The sequence below is a fragment of the Anabrus simplex genome, chromosome 13 (genome assembly GCF_040414725.1).
Source record: "Anabrus simplex isolate iqAnaSimp1 chromosome 13, ASM4041472v1, whole genome shotgun sequence".
In the NCBI taxonomy this organism is placed as follows: domain Eukaryota; kingdom Metazoa; phylum Arthropoda; class Insecta; order Orthoptera; family Tettigoniidae; genus Anabrus; species Anabrus simplex.
Genome location: NC_090277.1, coordinates 52,397,940 through 52,408,778, shown reverse-complemented (window position 1 = coordinate 52,408,778; position 10,839 = coordinate 52,397,940). Strand labels below are relative to the sequence as shown.

General features: G+C 39.3%; 1 protein-coding gene across 1 annotated transcript; it reads right to left on the bottom strand.

The window, feature by feature from the left end:
- Positions 1-7,629: 7,629 nt before the first annotated feature.
- On the bottom strand, positions 7,630-10,441 carry LOC136885060 (larval cuticle protein A3A-like). The gene is made up of 2 exons (XM_067157454.2): positions 10,430-10,441; positions 7,630-8,115 (listed from the first exon to the last, which is right to left on the bottom strand). The coding sequence occupies exons 1-2, from the start codon at positions 10,439-10,441 to the stop codon at positions 7,630-7,632; spliced, it is 498 nt and encodes a 165-aa protein (XP_067013555.1).
- Positions 10,442-10,839: the final 398 nt, after the last annotated feature.

Below are 10,839 nucleotides of genomic sequence, written 5' to 3'. Positions count from 1 at the left end.
ATTGTGATCATGTAGGCTGAGTGGACCTCGAATCAACCCTCGGATCCAGGTAAAAATCCCTGACGTGGCGGCGATTCGAACCCGGGGCCTCCGGGAAAGAGGCAAGCACGCTATTCCTACACCACCGGGCCGGCTCGATATAATCTACAGATTTTACATATAATCAATTGTGTAAGAGAAACTTTAAAAAAAGATAAAACCTCTTCTGGTCTTCCTATAAACCTCCACTCTGTTCAGTGATTTTTAAATGGTATACATGTCGAGAAGTGCTCCTGGATGAGTAGACTCTAAATATGAAGTTTCGTCGAAGCATCCCTCATCGCAGGGGAAAAACCAATAAGTCAGTTTTTACAGTTTTGTAATTTTTTTGCAATAACCAAGTAATGCCAGTGCTCTCTATCCTGTGACACTAACAAGATAAGTCATTTCGTCATATTATTGAAGAAATAGCAAAATTTTACTCTGGGATTATTCAAGAATACAAAAGATTCGCCGGTAAGAAGCAGGTAAGTTGAGTTATCTTGTTAATATTCTGAATATTGTTAATAAAAGGTTTTTGAACAATGTAAGTCAATTTGTGTTGTGTGTAGTATATTTTCTGTTGTTTCTGTGAATGTGGACATTATCCTCTAGGAAATGAATTTTATTGGCAGTGAATTTTACACAGCTGCCTTTGTTTAAAGAGAACAGTTAAATCGCAGTAGCAAACAATACACAAATTTGACTTGTAACTACAAAGACGCACACACGAAATGCTGTCAGTTGTGTACAGTTTTATTTACAAATTATATACACACAAACTGATAACTGCCCACTTGAACAAAACACTGCTGCGAAGAAGAAGAAGAAGAAAAAGAAGAAGAAGATTGCAACACTTGAATGTCATCCTACTACAAACCCAACAAAGTTCACATACTTGACTTCAAACACTCGACTAACGACTTCCACTACAAATCTCGTGAAACAACACGACTCAACTCCCAAGACTGCCTCTTTATATACATTGCCTCACCAGGCTTCTAGAAGAATATGACACAGCGTGTTTTCTCGTAATTTGGAGAGTCTCCAGTAGCCTATTTACAATGAAAGCAGCCCTGAAGATGGTTTTCCGTGGTTTCCCATTTTCAAACCAGGCAAATGGTGGGGCTGTACTTTAATTAAGGCCATGGCCGCTTCCTTCCCATTCGTAGGCCTTTCCTGTCCCATCGTCGCCATATGACATATCTATGTCGGTGCGACGTAAAGCAAATAGAAACAGTGAAAAGGATTTTCCACACAATTCCAGTGGTAAGATGCGTTGTTCTGGTCTATTACAGTGTGTTGCACTAAATTATGCTGGATTTATTCATCATATATACAGGTAATAATAAATTATATAGGCTACTATTAATTACGCGTTCTTACAGTAAATAATCTCATATTAATATACATACAATAGATGTTTCATGACATAACCTCACAAATAATACGATCACGATTTATACCAAATTAAGTCCGTACATAACTACGTAAATGTCAATAATAATAATAATAATAATAATAATAATAATAATAATAATAATAGAGATCGATATTTCTATTATTTGCCCATTCGTTAGAGAATATTGTTTCCAGGTTATACCAGTCCATTACAGTTGCATCAGACTTACACCACTTTAGTTATGCCTGGTCAATATGTCACATTCATTCACGATCCAAACCAGATACTTCATTATTATTTTGAACTAAACAAACTCAAACCAAAATCAATATTTAAAAAGCTATTTCATACAACGCAGGATCGTTTTGACAACATTTGGTGAATGGGTGATTTCGTATTGTTCAAAATAAAAAAAAAATCTTCAGAACTTTAATTTTTTGACTTATCTTGTTATTCTGTGGGATGAGTGATATAATGTATAGTGTGAAGGAAAAATTAAAAAAAAACTCTTCTGGTCTTCCTATAAACCCCCAGTTCATTCAGTGATTTTTAAATGATATGCATATCGAAACCTGTTTGTGTATTGTTTACTACTACGTTTTAACTGTTCTCTTTAACAAAGGCAGCTGTGTAAAATACACTGCCAATTATTCATTTACAAGAGGATAATGTCCACATTCACAATAACAGAAAATATACTACACACAACACAAACTGACTTATCTGGTTGAAGAAACTTTTATTAACAATATTCAGAATATTAACAGGTAGAATCTAAATTTTAAGTTTGATCGCGATCTGTTCAGCCGTTTGCGTGTGATAATGGAACAAACAAACAAATAAACACAGAAACAGACAGACACGAAAGCTACAAACTACTGATACGATCTTGAGTTGACCTAAGCCGGATAAATATATTAAATATGGCGATATAAATGACATTATAGACAGCGGACCCTCAACAACTTTATTTAGAAGTAAGTCTACGAAATTCGGGCAACACTGAGGCCGTTGCAATAGGGGAAAGCCAATTATTTCCCTCTGATTAGTGTTAATAGAGGATGGTTGTCTGGTTTTACATCCTCTTAAAAAGACCGCCACCGCCGCCGCCACCACCACCACCACCACCACCACCACGACCACCACCACCACCACCACCACCACCACCATAACGAGGTCAGCTCAATTTAACTGAGAAACTTGAATTAGGGAAGCAAGGCAATAATAATTACTCTTCTTAAAGAGGGCTGACTTAAATGTTATTAAATGCGTGGCTGTACGTGCTCCGTGTTTGGTAAGAGGGCTTTTGTCTTCAAATATATCAATGCCTATACAGTACTACCACGTACTGTTATTCTTATTCTTCTTATTATTATTACCACGAGAAACTGCAGTTCACGTGAAATTAGTGCTAGCTTGCAGAATCACAACGCAGCTGTGAGCCTGCATCCGGGAGATAGTGGGTTCGAATCCCACTGTCGGCAGCCCTGAAGATGGTTTTCCGTGGTTCCCCATTTTCACACCAGGCAGATGCTGGGGTTGTACCTTAATGAAGGCCACGGTCGCTTCCTTCCCATTTTTAGACCTTTCCTATCCCATTGTTGTGTCGGTGCGACGTAAAGCAAAAAGCAAAAAGAAAAAAAACCGACAGAATCACAAATATTAATACATTGGAAATGGAGTATTTTAGTAAGGCTTCCAAGGAAACGTGTATTTATTTGAATTATTATTAACGCCGTGTTTATTGTTCTAAAATGTAAATTCTGTACTCATTTTATTTGATATCATTTAGACTTCTACGGCCCGTGGAATACCTGCCGGCAAAAACGTTGTAACCCTCAAAATGCAACTTTGTCCATTAATACAACGTTTCTGCACCCGCACGACCCGTGGCGAAATTGAAACAAAAGAAAAAGGCGCTTAACGTTCAAGTTTGCCAACATAACGTCCTGCATGCCTCACTCTGACCGCATACATCGTTTATGCACGGAAACCCAGCATTTTAGAAAAGTGAGGGTTGCAACGTTTTTTGCCGGCAGGTATTCCTATTCATAATGTAATATTTTGGGATTACTTCGTGTAATACACTATATAAATACAACGCGTGTTTCGAAAGGTTACATCACGAATAATTTTATTTGCATAGACTTGCGTGGAGCCGAATAAAGTCAAATGCTTGATACAACGTGATTATATGATAAATATATTCTGGAAATTATTCGTAAGGAAGAGGATACCTGAAAAGACAAAAATGTGTCGAATAGATTTGCATTCAGTTTCAGTGAAAATGCGTCATATTTTGTGGTATATATTTATAGAGGCATTAATTTGTCCAGAAGTAAAACGGCAGGTATTATCCAGAAAATGAATATATTCCTGAAATTTATTTTTTCTTGTAACATTCAACAACCGAAGTAAGTAATAAACTTGGTATTGTCGCGCGATACTGTTCTTTGCACGGTCCGCACAATGACTATATAAATAGGGCTTTTCCCGACAAGATTATGCCTTTAATGTCATACGAACTAACATACCAACAGTGAGTGGTTCGGGTCGTGTGTTAACACTTTTCCCACAACACTTCGTGTCGGAAGTTAAAGTATTGTAAGAAGAGACATATCAGCGAGTGGTTACATTTCCCTAACCCATCTCTTTGGTAGCAGGACTGCTGTATCCCTCCGAACGTTTTACCAAGATGGACATCAAGATGACTGAGGTTGTATACCATCAGAAGATTTTGGAGCTATCGGGTGATCATGAGAAGTTTATTACACCGGAAACGGATAACTGAATGAATATTTCGGCGAAATAGTCAGTGTACAGACACACGGTACTTAGGATTTTATTTATATAAATAAGGAATTTGCAGGACGTACAACACGTTTTGGGCTATGTCCACAGGACTTAGCCTGTAAAACGGTCCGGTAATGATATCTCCCTTATTAATCCTCGTATCGAAATTATGCAGATGAGAAAAATGTTTTAGAAATTGATTTCCATTAAGTTCGGTTCTGTATATTTTGTGGGAGTGCATAATCATGGTTTCGGTTCCGTGTAAACTTCCAGTCATTTCAGGGATTTAGAAACAATATTGATCCTAAAACCTACCCAAGGACAAGTGGATTCTAAATATGAAGTTTGGTAGAAATATATCGAGTAGTTTTCAAGTTTTAAGAACTCAAAACAAAACAAAACACCAAAGCTAAAAGTATGCAGATGGTCATTTTTATACCCGAAACGGATAACTGAATGAACATTTCGCCAAAATAGTCAACGTACAGACACACGGTCGTTACGGTGTTATTTATATAGAAGATTCTTAAAAATATTTTCTGCAGACTGAAGAATCTAACAGTTATAAATGAACTGAGTTGAAAATGAAAAGAAACTGCTTCAGATATATCAAATATGTATATTACAGAGGCAGAAATCGAACCCGTAACATCGATAATGTGAAGCAATCTACCCGCTCCATTTGAGATGACATATACGTCAGTTCTCATACTCGCAAGTATGAATGAATGGTGTGTACGTGCTGCGCGCATGTCCTTCACACGTGGTGCATGCCTACACTGAGGAGTACGAGACGCTGCCAAATCCACCGCCCATATCCCTAGCAGGATGCAATACCTGCCGGCAACTTCCCAGAACTATGACACCTTGGACATGACGGAATTCAAAGTGACATTCACACAGATCCGATCTGTAATAATTTGAAATTCTGCAAATGCAGTCCTTGTGGAGAAAGTTATGATAAGAATTAGCAGTTTCCCGCTGGCTCCGCCCGCAATGTACAAAGTATGGTGTTGTTCGTTACTATCCTCACGGATGTATTTGCAAAGTTTTGAGTTAATGAAATAAAGCACATGATCTGCTGTGGTAATAGAATGTAATATTATGTCAACAAAACACTTGAAAATACATCACACAAAGAAATTAAATTAAACGTTCCTTGGAACAACACTACGCGCCACACTGTTAAAAAGTCCTCCAAAGATCTTCGTCATGGAGACAAATGTACTCATAACTTTTCTCAGAATCTACCAATTTAAGTAGTTATTACCTCAAAAGAAAGTGATTGATCCACTGAGTGTTCTTAGGCCAAAACGAACTCCGTACCTCAATTAGAACCAAAGATATGATTGCTTCATAGAGACAAAACGTTAAAAATTAAATAATTTGAGGAAAGTGGACGTTAAGTGATTAATAATGACAAATCTGTGCATGAATACGTATCAGTTAAAAAAAAAAGATGAAGGAAATCGACCGGATAGAATGGCCTGACTGACTTACTTTAGTTTTCATATTTTTTAAAAATATATAGATAAGGTAACTGGTATGATGTAGGGAAAAAGTGAGGCCTGCATGCAGTTTGCATATTTGCCTTAAAAATCTTTTGGCACTTGTTCGGATACCTCATTTTAGAACCCGGATTTTTATGCAATAATAGGTTATTAGGAGATGTCTAGGCCGCTCTTCCACAGTGTAGTGAGAGTAACATAAATTCTAAGAGGTTCTGATGGCCCGAACCCCTATTGTTTATGCAAAGCACATAGCATAACCTTTGTGCAGGTAAGTTTGCAATCTAACCTGTTCCTGCCAAAAAATCCGGGCTCTACTCATTAGGCTAGGAAGCTGATTTCCATGCAGAAATAGGATAGATTTCAACGAATCGAAGGCACCCTTTAGCCAGCACGTAAATTTAGTAGGAAAAGTTGCATAGGAGTAATGAAGGACCGTAATGTTGAAATGAAATGGCGAAATGGCGTTTGGCTTTCAGTAACGGGAGATCCCTGGACGGGTTCGGCTCGCCAGGTGCAGGTATTTTGATTTGATTCCCGTAGGCGACCTGCGCGTCGTGGTGAGGATGAAATGATGATGAAGACAACACATACACCCAGCCCCCAGGCCAGGGAAATTAACCAGTGATGGTTAAAATTCCTGAACCTGCCGGGAATCGAACCCGGGACCCCTGTGACCAAATGCCAGCACGCTAACCATTTAGCCATGGAGCCGGACACCGTAATGTTTATGCAACTCTTTAAACATAAGCGTTATGCGCGCTTGAAGAAGGTTTCTACTCGTTGAAATCCAAGGTATTACTTTTGACAATCGGCTCCGTACATTACTAATACTCAGGAAATGTGTTTGCACTTATGGCGTAAAAATATCAGAATATGGCATAAGAGGTTGGAAATTTGACAGAAAATAAGTAAAACAGTCCAAAATTTATGTAGAACTGAACTTTTCTACCATCTAAATTTTATCCATATTTTCGTATTGTCTTGTTCCCTATGCTTATAAGCTGAAGATGACCTGCAGGAGGCCCGAACATATCCTCTGCATGTCGTGATTGTATAAACTGTTTGGTTCAAGATTTGTAGTGAACAAGCTGTACCAAAATCAGTGCATTCTTTTATAAGAATTGTATTTCTTTAAATTAAAGAAATGAGATGGAACTTCATTAATCTCATGAGTTCCTACTCTGTGATGTTTGATATCTTGACTATAGCAACGGTTCATACAGTTTTCTATGGAATCCCAACCGCAGTGACGTAACTTTTCATACATGAACAAATTCTACTTCGAACTTGAGACATTGACGGTGACAGCTATTATGACACCATTTTCCAATATCATGTTACTAAACGAAAGTGCAGTTCTAATTAGTAGTAAGAGACTTGATTGTTAATATGTCTACTACGCTCTAACGGCTTTTAAATGACCAGTTCACGCGACGCTTCTGTTCAACCCCGTTCATATCTGGGTAATTACTGTGTCTGTAGTGTATGTGTGTCACATTCATTCAGGCTTGATGTGTGGTGAATTAGCAGACCAGCTCACATGACGCAACATCTTTTGTGATAATATACTTTTCTTGAATACCGTAATATTAATAAACTGCAGTCATAATCCAGTCTTAAGGTCTTTGCGATTTATGGATGTAGAAGTGAATTACACTAGACGAAAGCCAGGTTGTGAGGTATTAAACACCCAGTTGAATGAAGAAACTTGCCCACATAAAAAGTACATCTAAAGGGAGTCAGTTACATGGAAAAAGGTTTGGTAATAGAAACACGCAGGTATGTTTTAAGTTTGTTTATTTAAGGTACTAAAGGAATTATTGCACATTAAATAAAAGGAGACTTAGATGCAAGAGGTGGCAGGATACCTGCCAAGGAAGGAATATATATGTCTAAGACATTAATTTAACCGATGAGGGCCTTGCCGTATCCGTAAGCGGGAGCGGCGTAGGCGAGGGGGGCAGCGACCTTAGCGACAGCGGGAGCAGCAACAACGGCCTTAGCAACAACAGCGGGCTCACGGTGGACGACGGCGTTGAATCCGTTGACGGGGTCAGCGGTGTACTCAACAGTACGACGGGTGCCGTCAGGCTCGACCAGGCTGTAGCTACCCTGGACAACATCTCCTTGACGGCTCTCCTGCTGTCCCTTGGAGTCTCCGGTGAGAGCATCCTGGATGTCGTAGGCGTAGTTGTAGCTTGGGTTGGGGTCGTAGTCGGTGTCGACGGCGTACTTAGCTACGGCGGGGGCAGCAGCGTAGGCAACAGGGGCGGCAGCGTAAGCAGGAGCGGCATAGGCACGGGCGGCCAGAGGGGCGCCGGGGGCGTAGACAGCGGGGGCGCCGAGGATGCCAGCCTTAGCGACGGCCACGAGGGCGGCGAAGACAACAATCTGTGGACAGAAAATGAAATGAAGTTCCATTACATTGTTTTCAAAATATTTGCATCAATTTAGATACATAGCTCATGGACTACACTTTGTTTTATTGTCGTACTGAATGTTTTGAATTATACTGCTATAGAAAGCAAAGCATTAGTGTTTTTGAACGTAACCCTTAGTGAAATACTGTCTTAGTCTTATAAGAGACAGTCTTGTGCCCGGCGAAATGTTCAGTTCAAGATTTTTTCTTGTCGTCTGTCGTCTGATATATATACTTCTGTACGCACTCTACAAACAGGTGTAACCGAGCAAGTGGTTGCGCGGTTTGGGCAACTCAGCTATCAACTTGGATTCGGGAGATAGTGGGCTGCAACCTCACTGTCGGCAGCCCGGAATATGGTTTTCCCGTGTTTCCCATTTTCACACGAGCAAATATTAGGGCTGTACGTAATTAAAGCCACGGCCGCTTCCTCCCCAATCCGTGGCCTTCCCTATCCCATTGTCATTTTAAGACCTGCCATTGCCGGTGCGACTTAAAACAAATTGCAAACAAATTACAGCGTGCTTTCATTTCCCCTTAAGGAATGAGATGCTAAATGTTGGAGTTTACCGTTTCAAATTTCCTCCTTGTATGGATTTATTATTTAGTGGGGGGGGGGTGTCATGGGTGCGACCTGTATCGCACTTGTGGATTTACCCCTGTTTATTGGCCGAATGCCCTTCCTGACGTCTACGCTATGTGGAGGAATGTAATCACTCCTGCGTTTCTCTGTACTGGTTTTTAGTGTAGTGTCTTGTTTGAATATGAAGACTAGAGTGTTGGCACAAACACAAAATCCCAGTCCCCGAGCCAGAAGAATCAATCAGACGTGATTAAAATCCCCGACCCGGCGGGAATCGAACCTGGACCCACTGAACCGATGGCCTCAACTGACCACTTAGCCAAGAAGTCGGAGATTTATGGATATCTATAAAAGCTACTTTTAAAATATTTGAGATATCGCTGATTTTAATATGATATGTATGTTGTTGAAGACAATTGTTTACTTTAGCCATGTTTTCAGTTCTTAATTTAGGAAGTTGAGAAGCTTCCTCTATATTTCCTGGGTGTATATTATCAATGTTATGATGTGAGGTGAATTGCTCCATCTTTTTTCATGGATTGAATGTTTCAGTTTGATAAAGAAAAATGATGAGTGTTCTAGTCACCCTAATTAAAATGAACTAATCTAATCGTTTTTCACTTACTATGATAACTTGGCAGATTATTCATTTATATTTTATAGACACGTGGGACATACCAACTTTAGAAGTATATTTTACATTTGGGAAGTTGAACGTTATTAGAATATTATTACAAGATCCGCGATGACTTAACGAATAGAAGTTCAAAATTGGATTATCGAAGATTTTAGACTCTTGAAAAGACAGATATTCTTAGTGTTTGCTCCACCTTCTAGGCTTTTCTTGAGCTATTATCCGGCTCTCCAAAATATGTTCTGGTGTGATATTTCTGTGGAGATTAAAAAGATCGCTCGCCGCGGATTACCGTCCCGGCTGCCCTCACCTTAACTCGAGTTTAAGTAAGTGTGGACCATTTCCATCTTTATCCACCGCTATTTTACATGAAGTCCAGGGAATTTACATATATGATTTTAAGAATATATAACCATGTTTTGAAACTACGATTACTTGTGTTAAAAAAAAAAAAAGCACATTTCCTTGGTTACTCACTGGAGTACCTCAGGGATACAATGCAGAACCATCAAATTTATATTCTTACGTCGTCCATGCAGTCAGAGCGAGACTAGTCTCTTAAGGACTTTGAGTAAGTAAGAGTAAAAGAGGAAATTCAAAATTGAGTAATAGTAGAGAATTCTGATAGACGGACAGCTGAGGTATACGCGAGGTAGTGTATATTGACTGAATCAAGATCATGTCTGTGCTGAGAGTGGTTTCGCCTCCGTGCCTAAACATTCTTTGGAGGATAGTTTTGATTTTCAACGGGTAGTAGGAAAAACGTATTTGTGATAAAATAGATACAGCATCATGTGCTAAATTTTGTTCTTCCTAAAATAAACTGAATTTCTGACGAAAATGATCAGAAACTGATTTTCAGGAACACAAGATACTTATTTTCTGAGCCTAGCCATTTTGGCTGATACGTAAGTCCACTTTTACGTGGGTCTATTCATAGAACGATTCAGAAAATGCATTTCTGCATTTTACTTTTGTGGACAGAGTTAAAATTACAAGTGAGAATAAGTTATTTCCTTACATATTCCTCAGAGATTAATTTTCAGTTTTATGTATTGGTTGTACTTACCTTGTAAGCCATGTCTTGTCTGCGAGACGAGAGAATGTGTAATCCTGCATATCAGGGGTTCGTGTCTGGTTTATATAGTAACCACCCTAGGGTGACGTCACATTGGTGTAATAATTCCCTGGGTTCAGCTTTCTCTCTGGCGGTCAGCTGGGCGCAATGTGAGACCACACCTAAATAACTTATTTCCCTCAGGGCGCTCTGTTGTAAGACAGTACGGGTCGTGTGGAACATCCATCGATAAAAATGAAAGTATTGGTCTAGTTAATAGGACATCTTAGGATCCTCCTTGATACGTCTCGAGGGACACTCTTAAATAATGTTCTTCATGTTTTCTGTTGTTCCTCAGTATTTCCAGAATTTGACAGATAACAACGACAGCGTCCTGGTCCATCCACATGTCTTCCGAAGCG